At 46.9% G+C, this 24148-nt stretch overlaps 1 protein-coding gene and 1 long non-coding RNA gene across 2 annotated transcripts; both read left to right on the top strand.

The window, feature by feature from the left end:
- The first annotated feature begins 1490 nt into the window (after positions 1-1490).
- Positions 1491-2450, top strand: ATP6V1E2 (ATPase H+ transporting V1 subunit E2). The gene has a single exon (XM_017512719.2). It carries the CDS (start codon positions 1587-1589, stop codon positions 2265-2267), a length of 681 nt encoding a protein of 226 aa, XP_017368208.1. The 5' UTR covers positions 1491-1586; the 3' UTR covers positions 2268-2450.
- A 3159-nt stretch (positions 2451-5609) lies between these two features.
- LOC119468704 lies at positions 5610-22832 on the top strand. Its single transcript, XR_005197456.1, has 3 exons — positions 5610-5620; positions 22075-22084; positions 22752-22832. It is a non-coding gene; the product is annotated as an uncharacterized LOC119468704 (long non-coding RNA).
- The last annotated feature ends 1316 nt before the right edge of the window (positions 22833-24148 follow it).

The following is a 24148-nucleotide window of genomic DNA, read 5'->3' as shown; positions in this document are numbered from 1 at the left end:
GGGGTCTCACTCTGTCACCCAGGCTGGAGTGCAATGGCATGATCTTGGCTCACCACAACCTCTGCCTCCCGGGTTCAAGAGATTCTCCTGCCTCAGCCTCCTGAGTAGCTGGGATTACAAGTATGTGCCACCATGCCCAGCTAATTTTTTAGGTTTTTAAAAATTTTTAGTAGAGATGGAGTTTCTGCATGATGGTCAAGCTGGTCTCGAACTCCTGACCTCAGGTGATCCACCAGCCTTGGCCTCCCAAAGTGCTGGGATTACAGGCATGAGCCACCGTGCCCGGCTTTTCTTTTCTAGATTCTGTCACTCTTGTCGCCCAGGCTGGACTGCAATGGCACGATCTCAGCTCACTGCAAACTCCACTTCCTGGGTTCAAGCAATGCTCTTGCCTCAGCCCTCTGAGAGGCTGGGATTACAGGTACCTGCCATTATGCCCAACTGATTTTTATATTTTTAGTAGAAATGGAGTTTCACCATGTTGGCCAAGCTGGTCTTGAACTACTGACCTCAGGTGATCTTCCCACCTCAGCCTCCCAAAGTGCTGGATTACAGGCGTGAGCAACAGCGCTAAAAGCTATATTTCTTAAAGATCCTCCAAGTGGTTCAGATATACACCGAGGTTTGGAAACCACTTCCAGTAAAAAGAACACCTTCGATCTCTCCCCCTTTCCTTATATAAACTCTAGGGAAGTGGGGAGGGATTGAAGGTGGTTTTTTTACTTTATATATGCTCTAGGCTTATATATAATTTTAAAAATATAAGCTTCTGGGAAGTGAATAGATAATGGATAGAATATCTAGACAGAAAATCAGTAAACAAATCAGGACTTGAACAACGCTGTAGACCAAATGGACCTTACACACATATATGCAGAACATTCCACCCAACAGCAGCAGAATACACATTTTCCTCAAGTACACATAGAACAGTCTTTAGGACAGATCACATGTTAAGTTTAAAAGTAAGTCTCACCTCTCAAAGGTGCCATTTTCTGCTTAGCAGTACTCCATTTCTTTGTATCATTTGAAGGTTCTTACAACCCTCTTACCTCCAGGCAGCCTTTCTGGATTAAATCTCGGCTGACCATGAGTTTCTTAAGACTCTCCCCAACCTTCCTGACCCCAAAATGTGGATATGCTTTCCATTTATGTATTAATTTGGTGTTTCCACTCTGTTGGCTTGCTACCTGAGTCTTAGGCCACTGCTGCGTACAGAGCCTCTGGACGAGGTCTGTCTTAACTGCTTCATTATTATTTGATGACAATGATAATGAGTATAGCAGGGATGGAATTCTGGAGACCCAGGTTCAAGCCTCTGTTCTTCTAGAGTATAACCTTGGATAAATTCTGTTCCCTTTCTGAGCCTCAGTTTCCTCATCTGCGAAGTGAGGGGTATATATACGGTCTCTGCAGTCCTCCTCTATAGGCTCTAACTTTCTCTTTCGTCCTTTTATTCACTGGATAAATTTCGTCCTTTTATAGCTAAGGAAGTGAAACTCCAGAGACACTCCTGAAATTGTCCTAAGTCAAAGGAGCCAAACAGTGCACCAGCTCCCTCTCTGCCATCCCCTCTGAGAGCAGGCATGGCCCTGAGTGATGTCGATGTGCAAAAGCAGATTAAGCACATGATGGCTTTCATTGAGCAGGAAGCCAGTGAGAAAGCAGAGGAAATCGATGCCAAGGCTGAGGAAGAGTTTAACATTGAGAAAGGACGCCTTGTGCAAATCCAACGGCTGAAGATTATGGAGTATTACGAGAAAAAGGAGAAGCGGATAGAGCAGCAGAAGAAAATCCAGATGTCCACCATGAGGAATCAGGCAAGGCTGAAAGTCCTGAGAGCCCGAGATGACCTCATCTCAGATTTGCTCAGAGAGGCAAAGCTGAGACTCAGCAGGATTGTAGAGGACCCAGAAGTCTACCAGGGGCTGCTGGATAAACTGGTGCTCCAGGGTCTGCTCCGACTGCTGGAACCTGTGATGATTGTGCGCTGCCGGCCACAGGACCTCCTCCTGGTGGAGGTTGCAGTGCAAAAGGCCATCCCTGAATACATGACAATTTCCCAAAAACATGTGGAGGTCCAGGTTGATCGAGAGGCATACCTGGCTGTGAATGCAGCTGGAGGTGTGGAGGTCTACAGTGGCAATCAGAGAATAAAGGTTTCAAATACCTTGGAAAGTCGACTGCATCTCTCAGCCAAGCAAAAGATGCCCGAAATACGAATGGCCTTGTTTGGTGCTAATGCCAATAGAAAGTTTTTTATTTAAACCTCTGGGAAGTGAAGCTCGTGGTGAACCACTAAATCATAAAGGTCTAAGTTTTTTGGGCAAAGGAAACTAGTGGTGTTTCCTCCTCTTTGATGCTCTGATATTGTTCTGTTTTTCTTCATGAAATGTCCTTTAATAACTAAAATGTTAACTTTGAAATAAAGCCCAAATTAATGCCCAGAATTCAAATTTCATTTCATCCATACACACCACAGCTTCTGGTCTATTCTGCAGTTGGGATAAAGGGAGTGATGACATCTGCTCTTCAGCTTGGCCTCAGGTGGTCAAAGCGTGAGATGTGAATAGTGTTCTTGGCCTGTGGATCTGGGTGCTCCAGTTTAATATGCATATGAAGTGTGTTCTTCTTTTGTTTCAGCTTTAGTACCCACACTTATATTATTTAATGAGGTCTAGAGGTCTTTCTCACATGTCCAGAACCAACTTCATGGGCATCCAACCAGCACAGTCACACAGGGGCCCATGCTCAGAAGGGCCCAGCATCTAGGGTGTAGTGATCTGTATTTGCTGCCCTGAAATTCCTAATTTCATCTTTGGATCTATGTTTTGTAAGTGACAGTTGATAGGACATTGGGGCATATGCCAGGGGTTTGGAGCTTTGGCTCACACATGGTACTGACTCCCAAAGCCTATCCACTTTCTTGGGATGGGTTGTTGGCCAACCAATTCCCAGCCCCCTGGTGCCCTGAGGCCCAGCCTTCCTCTAACTCACCCCTTGAGCATTGCTTCCCTCTGCCCCTGGCAGGGGCCTGGTGTGCATGCAGGGAGGGTCAGAGAGGGGTTTCATGCTCTGTGGAGCTTCAGGGTCAGACATCCCTGCCCAAGACCGGCAGCTCTGTGGCACATTCAGTAGGAAACTCAGGGGGAGGGGTGAGTCTCTCACCCATCAGATACTGATAGTGAGCCTGTCTTGTGTAGAGGTTTAAAGAGCCTTCGAGTTACCTGTCTGCTATAGGGCAGCCAGCCCACTAGAAGGAGAGATGCCAGCTCAACTTCCCTGATTCTGGCCCAGGCACCACACTGGTGGCTGGTGGGAAGGGGGACTCAACCACTGCCCAACTTGCTGCACCAAAATCTCAGGGCAGGACCCTCAGGAGCTTGTAAGTGTCTGCACTTGGCCTGCAAAGTATCCCTGTGCCTGGCAGGGTGCTCCCTTGGATAGTTCGGTGCCTGGGGGAATTTGGACATATCTCTTCTGGCCAGTGTGAGGCACCTTCTGGAAGGAGCCAAGAAATACAGGTTGTATAATTTTGGTGGCTCAGCATATGGGCATTGCACAATAAAAAATAAATGGTAGAATTCATGCTAATAATTTAAAGTAAATTTTCTTTGCTTAGGAAGATATTAAACAGCAAATAAACACTAGGAAAAGTCAAGAAAAGACTACAGAAGAAAGGAAAAAGCTTTATATTTTACTGCTGTTCATGTCACTTCTCTCCTGCTTTTGAACAAAGGATCTCACATTTCTTTTTTTCTTTTTCTTTTTCTTCTTTTTTTTTGAGACAGAGTTTTGCCACTGTTGCCCAGGCTAGAGTGCAATGGCGCCATCTTGGCTCACTGCAACCTCCGCCTCCTGGGTTCAAGCAGTTGAGCTGGGTTCCTCCTGGGTTCCTGCCTCAGCCTTCCAAATAGTTGGGATTACAGGTACATGCCACCACAACTGGCTAATTTTGTATTTTTGGTAGAGATGGGGTTTCACTATGTTGGCCAGGCTGGTCTCGAACTCCTGACCTCAGGAGGTGATCCACCCACCTTGGCCTCCCAAAGTGCTGGAATTATAGGTGTAAGCCACTATGACTGGCCAGAACTCACGTTTTCATTTTGGACTGGGCTCTGCAAATTACATAGCTGGTTCTCCATGTGTATGTGTGATTTAAGGTCTAATCACTGCCTGATGTTCCTTTATTTATTAAAATAGAATTTTTTTTGAAGAAAAGAGATCCCAAGATACTCTGTTGAGGCCAAAGGTTGGCCTGTGTGGTTAGGACTCTGTAAGGAACAGAAACTTCATGAAACTCAAACACAAAGTAGGAGACAGGCTACTAGTACACGGGGGTATTTTGCAGAACCTAGAACAGGAACCCTTCATGATCTCAGGGGAGGGCTGGAATTGGGATTCAGAAAGCCATCTGAAGCCCTCTATATGGCCACTTTTCTTTCTTTAAGGAGTGACTTTCTCTGTTGCCCAGTTTAAATGGTGACGAATGCATGCCCCACAATTCCAAAGTAGACATGTTATAGTTCCAGAAACAGACCTGCCTCTCTTGAAGTCCATTCCACTTTCCCAGGAGGGAATCTATTTGCCAGCTGGGGTCAGGTGTCTACCTATGGTCCAGTTGATGTCTGGGGCAGTTCCCAGAGAAACAAGGATTTTTGTCAGCTTTTGAGTTTCAAATTTAGTCATTAAATGAACACTTTTTTTTTTTTTTGAGACAGATTCTCGCTCTGTCGCCCAGGCTGGAGTGTGGTGGTGTGATCTAGGCTCATTGCAACCTCTGACTCCCAGGTTCAAGTGATTCTTCTGTCTCAGCCTCCTGAGTGGCTGGAAATACAGGTGCCTGCCACCATGCCTGGCTACTTTTTGTATTTTTAGTAGAGATGGGGTTTCACCATATTGGCCAGGCTGGTCTTGAACTCCTGACCTCATGATCCACCCGCCTTGGCCTCCCAAAGTGCTGGGATTACAGGCATGAGCTACCATGCCTGGCCTCAATAAACATTTTCTAAATGCCAATAATGAGCCAGGCACTGTGCTGGGTGCTGGGCTGCAAAGAAGAATATAATCTGGCTCTGTTCTTTAAGGAGTCATAGACATATAAACAGATGATGATCATGATAATGACATAATGTGGCAAGTGCCAGCCTAGTGCTGATGTGAAATCCTGTGGGAAAAGAGTGGTAAGAAGGGAGGGTAATAGAAGGGTTCCTGGGTGTTGGCAGTTGAGCTGGGGAAAGTGCTCCAGGCAAAGGTAGGAAAGCATGTGCCAAGGCCCTGAGGTGTGAAACTGTAGGGTGCATGAGAGTAGCTGTGTGTAGTTCAGTGTGATGGAATGTGAGGGGTGAAGAGGAAGAGACTGCGGATGAAGCTGGAAAGAGGGGCCTCGATACAGGGTGTTGCTCTGGAGGTTGTTGGGGTTTTTTTGTTTTTGTTTCTTTGCGTATTTTTTTTTTTTTTTTTGAGACAAGGTCTTGCTCTGCTAGCCAGACTGAAGTGCAGTGGCATGATCTTGGCTCACTGTAACCTCAGCTTCCTAGGCTCAAGCGATCCTCCTACCACAGCAGGTTACACAGGAAGTGGGAGCCAACTTTCCAGAAAGGGAGGGGCTGGGGGCTTGGTCCTGAGTAGCTGGGACGACAGGCATGCACCACCACACCTGGCTAATTTTTTTAACTGTTTGTAGAGATGGGTCTCATTATGTTGGCCAGGCTGGTCTTGATCTGGATTCAAGCAATCCTCCTGCCTTGACCTCCCAAAGTATTAGAATTATAGGCATGAGCCACCACGCCTGGCCAGCTCAGGAGTTTTGACTTAATTCTGGTGGGTGAGTGATCAGAGGTCACTGAGGGATTTTAAAAGTGAATGAAACAATGAGAGCTGGACTTTCCGAAAGATTATTCCAGTGTCACTGTGGGTGGAGGACACATTAATGCGGAGGAGAGACTAGAGGCAGGGCACCACTCCCGGGGGCTATTTATCAGCCTGAGTGAGAGGTGACAAATAATCTACCCAGCTCTTTTGTCAGGCAGGTGAAATTCGTGATACAAAGGTGGGAAGAGATTGGAGTCAGTGACTTCCGTCCTATGCCTCCTCCCTTCCCCCACCCCAATATATTTTTTCACTTGTCCAGGCTTGAGGCTTTATTACAGTTTCATATCATCTTACGATTTTTTCTTTTAAGAGTCTCCCTACCCTCCAAGCTTTCCCCGCTCTCTCCTCACCATCATTCCTGGCCTAGCAACGCACCCACTTCCCAGCTGACCAAGCCTCCAGCCCCTCCCCGTCTGGGAAGTCAACCCGTCTGTCCAGCTCTAACCCTGGGGTGTCTGAACCCCTCAGCCTACCCTAGCTCTGGCCCCATGAACCAACCTCAATCTGTTAGCTGCCCCCAACATCAATTCGCCTCCAAAAAAAAAAAAAAAAACCACCTACGACTGTCCATCGTAGGTTTTATGAAAGGTTTTGCAGGAAGTTGAGGAGAGTGTTGCATAGTGTTTATAGAACAAACTTTCCCCAAAGGCCTATTTAAGCATCTCTATGTTTTCTAACTTTTCTCTTTCCTGGAGCTGCCACACATTAGCTCTTTTTCCCAGCCTTCTCCCTCTCAACCCTGTGAGTTCCAGCCTTTTCCTCACCACGTTCTCTCAGCAACACAAAAGCCTTGGCCTCCCGCAGTCTCTGGACCTAGGGACTGTGTCTCTTATTGAGAACTTTTCATGCCCTGCTTTTCTTTACTAGTAGCAACTTTATCTACTCATGTCAACTTTTTACACATCGTTCCTCAAGGACAGAGACTGTATCTTTTCTCTTTTTTGCATCCCCTGCTGCTGTGTTAAACTAGTGCCTGACATAGTAGGTTCTGAACAAGCATTGACCCTTGTTACATTCTTCTCTCTAGGTCTGGCTCTGGGTTATGGATGGAGGACTCTAGAGCCCCTCTCCTCTTCTGGTCCACAGATTGGGCCATAAAAAAGGGCAAGGATATGAGGTGGTGGTCAGGGGAAGGGTGGTACATTGTATTCCAAGGATCCTTCTGGACAAGAAAATCCTCTATTGCTCCCAGGGAAAGGCTGTGGATGGGAACAGCCTGAACTTCAGGCAGGATGCACTCCCTGCCTCACTTTGGTCTAGGGGTTGGTTACCTCCTGGGGTTGCTTGAGGGTTAATTGCACTCTATCCCTCCTTGGGAAACAGATGGGAGGGGCCTTGCTTTGGATCTGGGTGCAGAGGCAGGAGGCTCTGGAGGGACTGGGCCCGGTATGTGTCCTCCATGGAGGCCTCAGCCACGGAGAGGCACAGCTTCGCCTTCATGTCTATGTGGTCATCAAGGCTAGACTTGACCCTTGGGGGAGGCTACCTGTCACCATCCTGTTGAGCTCCAACAGCGGCAGCCCTGCAGAGGCCTTTGCCATAGAAAGGTCTGCACTGGGTGCATTCTGCTAGCTGAGTGAATGGTGCAAACTAACATGCGCCCTTTATTGACATTAACATCCTTCCCTCTAGAAGACATGTTCCTTGTGTAAGCTCCTCGGTCGCGTGAGCCAAAAGGAGCAAACTGTTGCAAGGCAGGCAGGCACAACCCTTCCCCACACCTCTCCTCATTAACACTTCCTCCCCAGGCACAAGGGAAGCTGTCTGCTACTGACGCAGAGGCTTTGCTTATGGTGATGTGACTGCTGTAGACTCACTCCCTGCTGGGGAAGAGCTGGGGGAAGCCCAACAACAGTAGGGAGGTTCTGCCCCACAGGCTAGGAGGCCAGCTGCTGGAAGAGGATGGAAGGCAGGATTAACTTGGTGAAAGGAGAGTATGGATTTTGTTCTGATCCTCAGCTGCCTGGAGAGCCAGGAAGGGAAGGGATGCTTTGACTGTATGGCAGGACCTCAGAGAAGGCAGAGGGACTAGCCCAACCAAACAGAAAATGCTGCAGGGCTTCTTCTCCGACCCTGGACTCATAGGACCCCCGGTAGTGGGTCAGCAAATAGATTCTGGGCCCAACCACCGCCCCCCCACAACCTCTATTGAGCAACTGCAGCCCCTTCCTGGGCTCCCTAGGGACATTACTCAAGTCTTTGCCCCCATCCTATGCTCTCCCCAGTCTACCCAGATACTCCTTCCAATTCACAATTTCATCTCTGAAACCACACCTAGTACTAATGGCACTGGGAAAGGACTCTAGTCTGTCTCCCACACCCACCTTCCTGTGGGCAGTGCTAGAGCACGACAAACCCTCACTTTTCATAGCGCCCTATGCTTTCCTGCACAATCACAGAGCTCACCCAGTGGTCTGGTCTTACAGAACAGCAATATGTCAACCTAAAAGGTAGAAGTGGAGACAAAATATATAATATAAGTGGAGAGTTTATTTGGGTCAAGTTTGAGGATTACAACTTGTGAGCATAGATTCAAGTTGCCCTAAATATACACTCTGATTTGCTGCAGTTACAAGCAGATTTTTTTTTTTTTGAGACAGAGTTGTTGCCCAGACTGGAGTGGAATGGTGAAATCTTGGCTCACTGCAGCCTCTGCCTCCCAGGTTCAAGCCATTCTCCTGCCTGAGCCTCCTAATAGCTGGGATTACAGGCATGCGCCACCATGCCTGGCTAATTTTGCATTTTTAGTACAGATGGGGTTTCTCCATGTTGGTCAGGTTGGTCTCAAACTCCTGACCTCAGGTGATCCGCCCACCTTGGCCTCCCAAAGTGCTGGGATTACAGGCATGAGCCACGGTGCCCAGCCACAAGTAGATTTTTAAAGGCAAAAATGGGAGATAGGGCATGGGCTGAAACAAAGTTGTTTATCAGGAATTCTCATTGGTTTACAGAGATAAGATTGATTTGATTGGCTATGCATTGCTAAGCTATAAAGCGTGGGCTGCAGTGTCTGGTATGGCATTATTCGGTTGATCTAGAGCTACCTGTGGTGATAGCAAGCCGTTTCAAGAGTCGAACACATTGCTCAAAGCAGGGGAGTAGGACTGCTTGCTGTCTCATTTTAGTGTCTCTAAAGGCCTAATGATTAAAAGGACTTGTATTCCTCAGATAAAGCTCTTTTCTTAACTCCTTTCATTGGGAGGTAAGTTACTCTACTTCCCTTTGTATATGTAGCAAAAGGAGATCAGTTCGGGCAGACCCTGGGCTCCTCACACCCTCCAGCACGTCCTTGGAGTGAGGGTACTAAGCACAGGCTTTCATCACTGAGAGATGAGCCTGTAGAAGGTGATGTTTGACTCACCCTCGTTGCTCCTAAACCTGAGTGGATTCGTGTCCTGGAGATTACCAAAGGTTTAGAGCATGAAGGGACCTTGAGAGCCAAATGTGTGTCTAAATCTGAAGCCCAGAGGAAGCAAGGAAGCAGTCCAGGGTCATCATCAGCTAAGAAGCCTCCTGGGACTGCAAACAGAAAGCCTGAAAAGACTAGGTGGTCATCATTCATTTTATGAAAAACTTGCTGTACAGAAGCTTAAGAACTTTGGCTTCCAGCAAGACAGTCAGGATAGAAAGTGCATGGCCACAGCTGGGTCCCTGGAAAATCCTTCATTTCTCCTTCCCAGGGTGTTGTGACCTCAGGGCTCGGTCACAGTGAAGGCCCGCAGAGAAGGGTTGGCTGTGGGTGACTGCATAAGATATATGGCTTGAGGGGCCCAGGGAAAGACTGAAGGAAGGAAGGGAGAGAAGGGAGGGGAGGGGAGGGAGTGGAAACAAAATGGGTTGGGGCTCAACTAGTAGAAGGAGAACAATAGGGAGTGTTTGAGATTTTTGTCTTTGCTTGTTTGGAAATTGAACCCTGGGTTTTCATTCAGTTAAATTCAAATCAGTAGGCCTCTTATTCATTCGTTCATTTGACAAATATTTACTGAGTAGTTACCAAGTGTCAGGCCCTCTGCCAGGCACTGCATCCCTTGCAATGAACAAGACAGTTAAGCCCAGCCTTCAAAAAGGAACATTCTAATGTGGATGAAGCAGGGAGGGGTGGGCACAGTGGGAGGGATCAGGTTTGTGAAGGAGCCATAAACAAATGGGCAGGCCGTGACTTGGGGTTGGTCTAAGTGCCAAGGAGAAGTAAAGGGTTATGGGCAGCATGGCCGTCCATGTCCCCTGCTCAAGGAGGGCCTCTTCCTAAGTCTCCTTTGTGCTTAATGGAGGGGAAGGAGCCAGCCACAAAAACAGAAGTAGGGGAGGAGGGAGCTAGGGAGACAGGAAGGGCATTCATTCTAAGCAGAGGGAACTGCAAGGGTGTCACATCTGTCTGGGATTGTTCAGGCTGCTATAACAAAATACCTTAGACTGGGCAATTTATAAACAAGACAAACTTAATGCTCACAGACTGGAGGCTGGGAAGTCCAAGATCAAAGCATCTGATCTCATTCGTGAGGAGCACAGCCCTCCTGATCTAATCATCGCCAGAGGCCCCACTTATTAACACTATCACATTGGGGATTAAGTGTCAACATATGAATTTTATGGGGACACCGACATTCAGGCCACAGCAACACTTGAACCACGGGGACATCAAGGCAAAAACAGCTGTGCTGGTTTAAGGAACAGGAAGGAGACCAATGGGGCTTCACTAAGTGGGTGGAGGAGAAAGAGAAAGGATAGGGCTTTTGTGGGTCTTCTGGGTGGCATGTAAGGAATTTGGTTTTATCCTAACTACAGTGGGAAGCCACTGGAAGCTCCAAAGTATGTAAGGGACATGGCCTCGTTTTACTGTGTGCTGGTTCTTGCACTTGCCTCTCCCCTTCCTTGCTCAAAAGAACTCTCAGCAACTCCACAGTAGGAAAGCCAATGCCCCATCATTAGCCAGATCCGACCAATGCAGGCTTAAAACATTTTTTTCTGAAAAGCCCCCTGTAAATAGCTTTTGGGGCCAATGATATTCCCTTTCCTTGCAAAGAATACCGTTAGCTTTATCTACGTCTTTAGTAGCAGAAATGACTAACATTATGATAGTCCCACCCCAAAGTAGGAACAAACAAATGCACTATTTACAGAAATCCTTCAGGTCAGCAGAGGAAGCAGCACCTTATCCACACACCCTCACCTCCCTTTCTCCTTACTGGGGACCTCGCCTGCCAGCAGAACTGGTAAACCTAGGCTTAGCTCCCCCTTTTAAATTTTTGTGCCATTAGCACACCTCCATGCCTCTTTTTCTTTTCTTTTTTTTTGTTTTTGTTTTTGTATTTTGAGACTGAGTTTAGTTCTGTCGCCCAGGCTGGAGTTCAATTGCATGATCTTGGCTCACGGCAACCTTCACCTCCTGGGTTCAAGCGACTCTCCTGCCTCAGCCTCCAGAGCAGCTGGTACTACAGGTGCGTGCCACCACACCCGGCTAATTTTTTGTATTTTTAGTAGAGACAGGGGTTTCACCATTGTAGCCAGGATGGTCTCGATCTCCTGACCTCATGATCTGCCCGCCTTGGCCTCCCAAAGTGCTGGGATTACAGGTGTGAGCCACTGCACCCGGCCCTTTGGTCTTCTTTTAGCTCTTTAAAGCATGCTTAAATTTCTCGACTGCTCGAGTTCAGAGGCACCTCTTCCTGCCTCCTTCTACCTTCCAGAAGCTTTCCCCACTGTCTGTGGAATCCTCAGACTTGGACATCTCCTGGACTCTCAGCCATTGGTTTGTTTCATGTGCTTTGGAGTTTGGGTTTGTTGCCCTGGAGAGATGACCCTCCCTTTACCTATGACTTCCCAGATTTTTCCCATTTTGAGCCATGAGGTTCACCAGCCCCACCAAGGGACTGGGGATTGGGATGAGGGGTAGGGTATTGGCTCTCACCCCATAAAAATCAGAAAGATATGGTAAGCAAGAAGGGCACTGGGTATATCTTGAATGAATGAACAGAGCCTGGCTTTGTGGAATTGGTGGACTGGTCTTTGATGGATTCCTTTGGACTTCAGATTGGGCTCACTCCCATTCTCTCCAGCTGTTGTATGACCCTGGAAAGTCACATCTCTGTTAAGTGAGGGACCAGGGGCTCATGACCAACTTTCCTGGGGATCTCCAGACCTCCAACTGTCACCCTAGTGCTGGCTTTGCCAGCTGTCACTGACCCCTGACCTCATCTCTCTTTCCAAGCTTATTTCACTGATGCCTGCCTGGTTTGCAGCTGGTCTTTGGCACATTCTGGCCTCAGGGATCCCTACTTCTCTTACTGGGGCTGTGGGCAGGGTTGTAGCTTGAACTGCAAGAAGAGGATAAACTACAAATCTCCTGGCCTCTCTCTCCATCCAAGGGCAGAGCATGTTCCCAGGGAGACTGCTTTTGGGGACAAGGGCGGCTGTGTGTATATGGTTGGGGTGAAGTGGGTGGGTGGATGAGTTTGGAGAGTGCAGGAGAATGCTTTAGGCCTTTGACTTCCCACTCTTAAGACAAAGAGCATTAATAGGCATGTTTCCTGCCTCCAGGCTTACCCACTAGAGAGAATCTACATTTGGATCTTATGTTTGGGGTCTTAATAATAGCAGTTTGTATTTTCTAGGCAGTGCTGTGCAGCTCTCTATGTGAGAGAACCAGTGTGCTTTTGTAGGCCAGAGCCTTGGGGCAGGAGTTTGCAAGCCTAGGGTTCTAGTCTAGGGTTGCCATTCATCTGCTAGTTTACATCAAGCAACTCGCTCACTTTTTCTCTGCCTTAACAGTTCTGTCATTAAAGTGGGAGAGAAAATGCCGATTTGCACTGGGATGTTTTGGCAATAAAATGAGATAAAACAGAAAGCATTCTAAAAGGCAAAACAGATATCTATGTGTTCCATGCTAATTTTGATACTAAACCTTAAATCAATGGAACTAGTTTTATTGCTAAATAAAAAATAGAAAAATGTTATAGAAGTTCAAACAGTTTCTTTAAATCAAATTTAATTTTACCATCCTGTTGCAGTTATCATTTCTTCTTTCCTTATAGATTTTACCATGATATCCTCAAATAATTATGCATAATATGCCTAGCATTTTTTATTTTTTTCACATAATGGTATCACTCGGTCTTTGTAATCTTCATTTTTAATGCCTGCAAACTATTGCAATAGATATATATTTTATAATTCACTTAATGAATCCAATAGGAACTGATATTTGAGCTACTTTCAAGTTTTCATTACAATGAATACTGCTGTAATCAGCACTTGGCTGTACATAACATTTTGTCTAATTGTTAAATTAATATACACACATTATAGAATATGTAAAAGAAAATTTAAATCACTGATGATTGTGGGAGTCTGTCTTCCCATCCTTTTCCTCTGCATACATTGTGGGTAGTGGCAAATGTATACACATATGTACACATCACAGGCCTGATGGTGTATATGCAGTGTTGAATTCTGATTTCTTACTCGTTACTATTGTGGCAGGTTAGAGTGTGGAGGCTAACAGGCTGGGCTCTAGACTCAAATTAACCTAGATCAGAGTTCATCTCTTTGGATAAACTGTAACCCTCAATTTTTCATACTTTATTTTTTTTTTGGTCTAGGTCAGTTTTTAGAAGAAGAATAATGCTGCGCACAGTGGCTCACATCTTTAACTCCAACACTTTGGGAGGCCAAGGTGAGCAGATTGCTTGAGTCTAGGAGTTAAAAGACCATTCCAGGCAACATAATGAGACCCCATCTCTACCCAAAATTTTAAAAATAGCTGGGCATGTTGGCGAGTGTCTCTAGTCCCAGCTACTTGGGAAGATAACGTGGAGAATTGCTTGAGGCTGGGAAGTCGAGGCTGTATGAGCTGTGATTGTGCCAGTGTGCTCTAGCCTGTGTGACAGGGTAAGAGCGTGTCTCAGAGAGAAAGAAGGAAAGAAAGAAGAAACAAAGAAAGAAAGAATTAGATGATCTGTCTCAAGGCTGTAAGAGTCAATCCATTTAGCAGAACATCTGGCATGCAACAAACACTTGCTATTGTCATTTGACAGCAAATACTTGCTATTGTTCTTTTTTGGGTGCATGTTCCATGTCATGAAAAATTCTTAAAAATAAGCATTTTAAATGACTTCCTTATATTCTTTTATACCCTGATTTATTCATTCTCATCATATATAGTTAGTTTAATAATAAGGCTGTGAATTTTGTGTACCTAAACTTTTGCTCCAGTTTGGAGTATTTTCATATGCAAACATCCTAGAACTGGAATTAATGAGTTAAAGAGTATGATGGTTTTTAAAAGGCTCTTAATACATATGCCAACTTGATTTGGCAGAAAGGATTTTAAAGAGCAGGGCTTAAGCATGGTTTTCAAACGGCAGCCACGAGAATCGACTTTTTTCCTCCCTCTTGCTCCTTTCTTAAATTGTAGCACTTGGAGCCTAGACTTTTGAGACGGTCCCTTGGTGTGAAAAGGGAGGAGGAGAAGGAGAGAGCGGCTTCGAGTGTTGGAAGCGCCCCGACTGTCTTGGTAATTGTATCGCAGTTGACAGATGCGGCAGCGGTCACGTGGCCCGAGTATGACCTCATAGCTCCGAGGCTTGGGCGCTCAGAGCCCGACCCAGCGGAGGCGGGAGGAGGGGGGCGCGTTTTCATCGCCCCAAGTTGGCAAGTTACTCCAAGGAGAGCTGAGGGTTTGGGAACCCTCCTTGGTTCCCTGGGCGCTGGGAAGCCCAGACTTCCGTAATCGCTGGGAAGCCAGACGATTTAGCCGCACAGTTAGCAAACATTTGCTAAATGCAACTAGGTGCCCTGTTCTGGCTGCAGGCCAACCTCCATGCCGGTTTCATCTTACTTCATTCTGATTATCGACATCTCACTGCGGAGGAAACAGACTTGCAGACACCGCTGAGAAAACTTAGGAGCCAGCTGGGGAGGGAGGACTGGCCCAAAGTCACAGTCCACGGGAGGAAGCGTCGCGCGCATAGCTGCACAAAAGCGTGTTGGAGTCGGGGAGCTGGGGAGGGCCGTGGCGGGCCGGGGCGGGGTAGGGGCGCGGCCGACTGGGAGGGCTTCCCAGAAGAAACGAAAACGAAGCGTTTAGGCGGGATGGAAAAACGCACAACAGAACACACCTTGACCTGGCGAAACATCTGTAGTAGGGAGAATGGGATTTTAGAGGAACGCTGAAAATAAGAAAACAAAAGACCAGAGGAAAGTATTGCTAGGATAAAGGGGGAGTGCCCAGGCTCCTTTCCCACCAACTCAGCCCCAGTGACAGTTTACCCCCTAACTTTGAGGGTGCCCTCCAGTCCCCAAAGCTTTTGGTTTTGTATCTGTTCTAAGCACACTCCCCTGCAGGGAAGCGCCAGCTCTGTGAACCTGGTTCTCTAATCATTTTCCTTGTAGACTCCTGAAAGAATTTTGAAAATCGGTGTACCCCTTGCACATTTTTAGATGCAAACATTTAAAATTTTTTCATAAGTTTAAATAGTTACATAAAGTCTAGTTTCTGGTGTATTGCAAATATTTGAAATTTTAAAATAAAACTGTCACAGTACTCTGAAAAATGTTTCTAAATGTAATACTATTGTGATTGCATACCACCATCATCTCTTTTAAAAATACATGAACAAGCTGAACAAATTTCATCTTTCTTTTTTCTCCTTGAACTTATATTTCCCTTCTACTTCCCCTACAGAATTTTAGCATAATTTATTTTTATGATTCAAAGTCTTTTATGTATCACCCTTCACTCTATCGTACTTCTTCCCAACAAAACGATGTGTATAAATTGAATTTATTTTTAAATTTTTCTGTGACCACAGACTCAGTGTTAAAGAACATTTTGTCTGGATTTGTACCAGGAGGACTAGTACACAATTAATCAAAACAAATGCTTTACAAATTGTAATAGGTAATAAGAGAGCATATAGAATAATTAATTGAAAATGCATCTTTGAAGGAAATGAAGCTTCCTTTCTCATCCCAGTTAGTTCATATATTCAGGGATGAATAATCCTTATTGCTAGAAAGGGTCAGAGTTCAGCAATAATTCTATTCCTGTTTTTCTTTGTTAAAAATTGACGCTCAGCTCAGAAATCTTTTTCACATAAGGACAAAGGAATGCAAGGACTTTGGTGGTAGCAGTGTCACTCACTGTAAACTTCTTTCGAGTTATATGCCAAAAATCATATGGGCAGCTCATTAAAAATCTGTCAGCTGACAGCTAGAATTGATTTTCCTTCACTTTGAATGAAGGCAGGGAATTGAAAGCTAGTTGATTTGCTCAGTCATTAGAGTTGCTCCTGCTCATTTTCTCAACATGGATACCAGGATTTAGATTGTCTCTTTGTTGCACTGGACATTTTCCCTGATCAATGCGCCATGGTAAGGTTGGGATGAGTAAGAGATATGCCCTTTTTTTGGGAAATGGGAGAAAGGGGAGGCAGGAGGGAGAACCAGGAGCAGCATCATCCACCGCATGTGCTCAGACAGGTCACCGGTACAAGAGAGCTAAGCAGAAGTTGCGGATTCGGTCCCACGAGTCTCTTTAAATGGCCCACACCAAAATATGTATTATTTGGAAAGTCTTCATGTCCTTACGAGTGCCTGCATCTTAGTTTGTACTAGCCCATTGCTGGATGGGTGAGCAAAGGAAAGAAAGGTGATGGGGTGAGGGGTTGCTGCAAGTCCTGAAGGTTTATTTGCAGGAGGGAAGGTGCTCTCCTGAGGGCTGACCTCCCTGACGGGTGACGTCTCTTCAGGGCCTTTCTTGGGAGGAGGCAAGAGCAAAACCGATCTGAACCCAGGGCTCACCAGCTGCTGTATCTCTCCAGACTGAGACTCTTCTCTCAGAGCCTTCCTTCTCCTTTTAGTTCAACCTGATTTGAGCTCTTGAAAGAACCTACTTCTCATTCCTCCATGGGGTGCCTCTCAAGGGCAGGGTGGTATCTGCAACAGAACCATCAGAGTGGAGGGGAACATCATGGGGTCAGCCAGGGCCAGGGAGAGCTAGAGTCCTGTCGGACCCGGACACAGCACTGACCTCCTTTGCTAGCTTCCCTCTCCTCACCGAGCAGGGGACACTCATTTGTGGTACCTTTGTGTCCTTAGAAAAAGACCCTCTTTGGGGTCGATGCAGCACCACGAGCCCATGGGGTGGGGAGCACAGGACAGCTTTGTACTAAGAAAAAAGCTCCCCTTCTTCTGCACTGATGCAGCCCAGGGCCAAGGGGTGTGGCTTGGCCAGGGGAGGGTGGGCTGGATTTCAGCTCCCACGTGTCCCTGCAGCTGGGCACCTTTTGGCATTGCACAGCTGCATAACCACGAGGGTTTGGGGACACTCAGGATAGACGTAGAAGGATGAACGGATACTCTGGCCTGCCCTCAGCCCTGCTCTGAGATGTTTTTTATATGCTGCTGCTGAAATTCCCTGCCAAATGGACTCTATTACATTATACCTTAAAAAAAACAAAGTAAAGAGAGCCAGAAAGACATGGAATTCCCTAGCACAGCTCATAGAACTACCCCAATCTCTAGCCAGTGCCTCACCACATGCCCCAATCCTTGGGCTGAGCTGAGAAGACATCATTGAGAGAAATCATTAAACTTCAAGGTTCCAGGCAGCCATGTGTTAGCTTTCTCTTTAGCCTGGAGCAAGAAATCTATGAATTGTGTTTCCCAAATCCATAAACGCACCCTGAGAAAACCCCATATCACGATTTGCTAGAAAGAAAACCTCTGATAGATTTCTGTCTTAAATACAGCACCTCCTGGCAAGTCGGCGCCTAGTAGGGAGCTCTGATAAGAGGACAAAAGGAGATCCACAAACCATGTGTTGACATACGTTTAACTATAAACTATTAATAGCAAACTGTCAAATGCTGTAGTTCCCTATCTTGACAAATAAATATTCATAATGACCTGGAAGGTCAAGTTTGAATTAGAATCTCATAGTCCTGGGATAGCCATGCTGGAACACTGTGGTTGTAGGGAGAGCTGGCTGCAGGCCTTCCCCATCCCTGACCCCGGACCCTGCAACTCACAGTCCATGGCCTACCCTCCTCCTGTTACTCTCAGCTCTGCCTCAACCTTTGGGGGAACTTAAATGGGCACTCCAGACTCCATATCCAAGTTCCAGTCACGCCTCTTATGGCCTTCAGTTTCTTTTCTTTTTTCTTTTTTTTTTGAAATGGAGTCTCGCTCTTGTCGCCCAGGCTGGAGTGCAGTGGTGTGATTTCTGCTCACTGCAACCTCTGCCACTTGGGTTCAAGTGATTATCTTGCCTCAGCCTCCTAAGTAGCTGGGACTACAGGTGCCTGCCACCATGCCCCACTAATTTTTGTATTTTTAGTAGAGATGGGTTTCTGCCCTGTTGGCCAGGCCGGTCTCGAACTCCTGACGTCCAGTGATCTGCCCGCCTCGGCCTCCCAAAGTGCTAGGATTACAGGTAAGAGCCACTGTGACTGGCCATGGCCTGCAGTTTCTAGAGACAGATCTGGGGCCTTTGGGGCAAGTAATTCCAGGGTCCTGTAGATCCAGCGTATGGTCTAGGAAGAAGGCAGTGTGAGCATGGGTGGACACATCCATTGGATTCTATAGACTCCTTACCCCACAGAGAAGAGTCAGGCTGGAGGAGAGCCAGAGTAGAGGCCTCAAGTGCCCACCCAGAGCAAGGTTCCTCTTGTCCAGGTCTGAGGGCAGTACTGCCTCCCAGAGTGACAGCAGCTACATGATGTTCCCCTGCCTTCCGGAGGCCAACCCCCTGTCCTCACCCCCATCACACACAGACTGGGCAGGTATCTCAAGAAGCTTGGCTTTTTTAGGTAACAATTTCATTGAGATAATTCACATACCATGCAATTCATCCTCTAAAGTATATGATTCAATGGCTTTTACTGTGTTCATAGAGCTGAACAACCAACCACTACCACAATTAATTTTAGAACATCTCATTACCCCAAAGAAACCCTGTACCTTTTAGTTGTCACTGCCAAATCCCTCTGTTCCTTGAGCCCTGGGCAACCATGAATCTACTTTCTGTCTACAGACTTGCCTATTGTGGACATTCCATGTAAATGAAATCACACATGTGGCTCTTTGTGACTAGCTTCTTAGCATCGTCTATTCAAGGCTCATCCATGTTATGACAGGAATCAGTAATTCATCCCTTTTTATTGCCAAATATCTTATTGTATGGGTATCCCACATTTTATTTATCCATTGGTTGACCGAAACCTGGGCTACTCCAGACCTTTCGTGGACCATCCTGAGAGTGCAATGCTCTGTACATTGGCAGCGCACAGCATATGCTTGTCTGTGGAGTTTCCCACTGGGCGTCCCCTCTCAGCCAGGCCCTGCTGCCACTTCCTCTGGCACCATCATCAAGCCCTTCATGGTGCTATAGCAGGGCTGTTTTCTCCGAAGAAGTGGGAAAATGGCTCCCTTCCCTGCAGACGGGCACACGTGCTTACATATGTTCCAATGGTTCTGCGTCTCGACATCTCCCTCAGACTCTCTTGGCTAGGTTCATGAACACATCTTTCTTTGTAGAACAGGCTGAGAGCAGATGCCATGGTATATCCTATGTTAGCTGTTGCTGAGCCCAGGTACCAACTCACATAATAGGAAAGCCCTTGCAGGATTCAGAACACTAGGTTGTAAGTGACAGAAACCCAATTCAAATCAGTTAACAGCAAAAATGGAAAGTGAAAAGTCTAAGGAGGGCTCTTATCTCAGGTGGATCAAGGGACCCAAATCATGTCATCAGGAAATCACTTTTTCTCTCTCTCCCACTCCATCTGTCTTCCCACATCTTGGCTCTGCTTTTCTCTATATCAGTTTTATTCTCAGGCAGGCTTTTCCCAAGTGGAACAAGATGACCAAAAGCATCTCTGGACATACAGTCTAACAGCTTAGTAGCCAGTGGAATAAGAGCTTATTTTTCAAGGCTTTCAGCAAACATCTAGGTTTTTGAAACTCACTGGTCAGGTTTGGGTCATGTGTCCACATATGAACCCATCATTTTGGCCTGAAGATGGAATGCCCTGATTGGCCAGTTCTGGTCCTGAGCCTACCCCTTGACTAGAAGTCAGTTCACCTGAACGTCATGGACTAAGATTGAGAAAGAGGGAGTGGCCCAAAAGAAAATCAAGGGGAAATAAATGCTGGACACATGCAGCAGATGGTACTAGAAGCTTCCGTTGAACTAGCCTGTCTGGGGTCTGCCGCACCAGTTTATGATGCACATCCAGACATGCCTGAGCTCTAGTAGTGAACATTCTCAGGCTGAAGCCAGGATCCCTGTTACATATGATAAATCAATTCCTTATGAGACCCTGGAAATTGATAGCCAAGATATTCCCCCTTAATGAGGGTTTATCATTGAACACAAACAAAGCCTTAGTCTAAGCAATATTGCCCTAATGGTGGAATCCTGGGCTTTATCGAAGCACATTGGAGAAAATATTTTGAATCCAAGAGGGCTTTTGGAGACCTAGAGGCTCAATAAGTAGGTACCCATTCATCCATCACATTCATGTTTAGGATCTAAATGTCCTTAATTTCATAATAATTTATTCATGCCAGGAATGAGCAGATAATCAGGATGGGGGAAGTATCAGAGGGGCCAAGGAGTCATAGGCAAGGGTGCATGGGTAGAGAAGACTTCGCTGTAGGCAGCAGCACAACCCAGCTCTTCTCTGACATCCCCCTCACTCTTTCTTCCCATCCCTCTTCCTTTGTCACCATGGCAACCAATGATGCTCCCTCCTCCTCTTCCCCTCTCTGCTCACTCTGGTCCCCAGGCCCCACTGCTCTTTGTCTGACTGGCTTCACACCGTGGTTGCCAGCCTCTTTGCAAACACTCAGCCTGGGCATACAGCTTCACCTTCTTTTCACCCTCCACCCCGTCACCCTCTCCCGCTCCATTTCCTTGCTATCAGGCATCTGCTTCATGCCTTCCTTAATCTTGATCCAGGCTTTAATGAAATTACCATCTTCCTTCAAGAAGTTGTATGAAAATTAGATTTTTGCCACTCTAACCTGATTTGAAATGCATTAAGAGATCTGTCTCTTGAAACACCTCAAGGTGAGGCAATTTGTGAAGGGAAGAAGCATCCTTACTGCGGCTTCTGTGCTTAAACATTGTTAGAGAGTGAATCACATTCTATTTTTGTACTAGAAGTGTCTTCTGTTTAACGAAATCCCCCAGCGTGTCTCTGAGTGAAACAGAGACTTTATCATAAAGGAAATAACATCTCAAGTTCAGAGATTGTGAGCTGTTGGCCCCACGGACTTTTGTTAGGTCCGTAGAGTGGCTAAAGAAAATTGAACCAACATTTAAAACTCAGCAGGTATTACATAAAAGTCTGGATTTCTGGCTGCCCTTGACTTGGACATGGTTAGGTATCTCCACATGGTGAAGATGGGAAGGAGGGAGGAAGGCGAGTAGAGGCTTCCTGCCTTATGGGTTCTTCCTTTCTTCTCAGTTATGCCTGGCCATCTTCCCGCTTTTACCTGAGCCCCCTGGGCCCTCCCGGCATCTGAGCTTCATGCAGTGGTGCGATCTTGGCTCACTGCAACCTCCACCTCCTGGGTTCAAGTGATTCTCCTGCCTCAGCCTCCCGAGTAGCTGGGATTACAGGCACACACCACATGCCAGGCCAATTTTTGTATTTCCAGTAGAGACAGGGTTTTGCCATGTTGACCAGGCTGGTCTCAAACTCCTGACCTCAAGTAATCCACCCACCTTGGCCTCCCGAAGTGCTGGGATTACAGGCGTGAGCTACCACACCCAGCCTCCTAACTGATCTGCTTTTAGAACCAGGATTCTCCCACAGTGTGTAGAGTTTGCTTAGGGCAGTCATCTGGAAATCCTTTGAAGTTAGCCCGATACCTGAGATCAGGTGAGCTTTCTACCAAGCTGTGCTTCCACAGTCTTCCAATCATCATTTTCTAGGAACCCACTCAGGCCAGCTCAAATATTAGGGACTTTGTGTATGTGAGGCTATGGAAATGGCTCAGAAGTGAAAGTCAGCTAGAGTGAACTGTGTAGGGTTTCTCTCTTAGCCCGGTCACTTCCTTCTTCTTTCACACACCTACTCCTGTCTCAGAGTGGGCCCTACTATCCTGGTCTTCAGAAAAAGAACCAGGCATAGCAGATTCAAGAGGGAAGACGCCAGTCACTCTCCTGACCAGGGTGATGGGATCTAGGAGAGGATGTGAGGTGGGGTCCAGAGGGAGCTACCCATGCCTTTGAGTATGGATCTGATGCCACTTGTGAAATGGCAGGTGTGTGGGTCAGGTGGGCCAGTAAGTGAGGCCTTATATCTGTCCCCTCTCAAAGACATTTTCCTCTGTAGCGTCTGGTGAGGGGAAGTGTGGGAACACAGGAGGTCAAGGCTGCAGTGAGCTGAGATTGCACTCCAGCACGGGTGACAGCGAGACCCTGTCTCAAAATAAACAAACCAAATAAACAAAAAAGAAACATGGGAATGGTTAGAATAAATGAGTAGATTCATAAGCAGAAAAACTTTGAAGCTGCCCCCAGCTACACATATCTAGAGCTATATATAGGGAACCACACAATACTATCTGAAATGCAGTAGCAGTTCTCTTCCCATGTTATCAAACCAGCTCGGAACCTTTGTTCACAAACCTAAATGAACGGGACACAGCGTGTTCTTTATTTTCTTTGAATCAACTTTCAGCTCCTTGCCACACTTGGTCTCTGCCACCTCCTGGTTGTGCAAGCTTGGGCGATTCCCAAACCTCTCGGAGTTTGATTTCTCATTTGCAAAGTGGGTGTTATGGGCTGAATTATCTCCCCTCAAAATTCATGTGTTGAAGTCCTAACTCCCAATACCTCAGAATGTGACCTCATCTGGAGATAGGGGCTTTAGACTACATATTGGGTACAGTGTACACTGCTCAGATGATGGGTATACCAGAATCTCAGAGATCACCCCTATAGAACTTATCCATGTAATCAAAAACCACCTGTACCCCAAAAACTATTAAATAATAAAAAAAAAGAAGTGATGATGTTAAAATGAGGCCTTAATCCAATCTGACTGGTGTCCTTGGAAGAGGAAATCCAGACACCAGGAATGCACACAGCGAGGAAAGACCATGTGGGAATGCGGTGAGAAGGCGGCCATCCGAGATCCCAGAGAGGCCTCGGGGGAAACCAAACCTGCCAACACCTTGATCTTGGACTTTCAGCTTCCAGAGCTGCGGGCAAATGAGCGTCTGTTGCTGCAGCCGCCCAGTCTGTGATATTTTGTTAGAGCAGCTGGGCAGATTAATCTAGTGCGTGCCAGCACTCTTTCATGGAAGGCTGTGGGATAAAATAGAGGACACGAAGTGCGCTGGACAGGGCACAATACATCTTCGGTGTTCAGCAAGGGAGAGCTCCCTTTTCAAGAAGCCTTCACAGAGAGCTTCAGCTCACAGAGCTTTTATCAGATTGTCTCTTGCACTCCTTCTGTTTATTTGATTGATGGATCATTGCCCCTTAAGCACTGATTGAGCTCTGTGGTCTTGTTGTCTGTGCAGCCACACCATTTGCTGCTCCGGCACTTCCAAGACCAGAAGCTAGAGCTGGTGCTCAGAGAATAGCTGCCCCATGGTAGCGAGTGTCTGTCACTGGCTCTTTCTGGGGCAGAGGGAAGCTCCTGAAACCCTGCCCTCCCCACCTCCTCCACCAAGGGTCCCCCTGCTCAGCACTTTTTGCACGGCTTCCTGCTGGCTATCTTCCAAGGCCTACTTTCTGCCCCAGGACCTTACAAAGGCTGCTTTGATGAAAAGTTTGAGGCAAAGTGACTATGTCATTTGATACAAGAGGCTCAAGGGGGTAAAAAGTGTAGCTTTCTTCTATTTTTGGATTTTCTAGCCCAAAGGAGAATCATCAGCTGAATGGGGCTGGGGCGGAAGCCAGGAGCAGAGAGAGGAAATGCCCCCAGGCTGGAGAGCCCCTGTGATTAGCAGCTGGAAACCTAGAGCGTGACCTGCTTGTGAAGAGGAGCCTCTGCAGCCAGACTCTACATCCAGAGCTGGCCAGTGTGCAGGGGCCACTCCCTGGGGGTCACCAGACTCACTTCCTCCAGTGGTCTGATCCCTCCCTCCCTCCTGCTGATGGAGTACGGGCCAAGGACAGTCACTCTCAGGGCGGGATTTGAGAGGCACCACAAAAGCCCCTTATCCCTGGGGTCCCTGTCATCTACCACCAGGGCAGTGGCACGGGGCCCTGCACTCGGGGCACTTTGCACATAGCTTAATCCTCTGCTGT

The sequence above is a fragment of the Cebus imitator genome, unplaced genomic scaffold (genome assembly GCF_001604975.1).
Source record: "Cebus imitator isolate Cc_AM_T3 unplaced genomic scaffold, Cebus_imitator-1.0 Scaffold476, whole genome shotgun sequence".
NCBI lineage: Eukaryota > Metazoa > Chordata > Mammalia > Primates > Cebidae > Cebus > Cebus imitator.
This window is presented reverse-complemented; position numbering and strand designations above follow the sequence as displayed.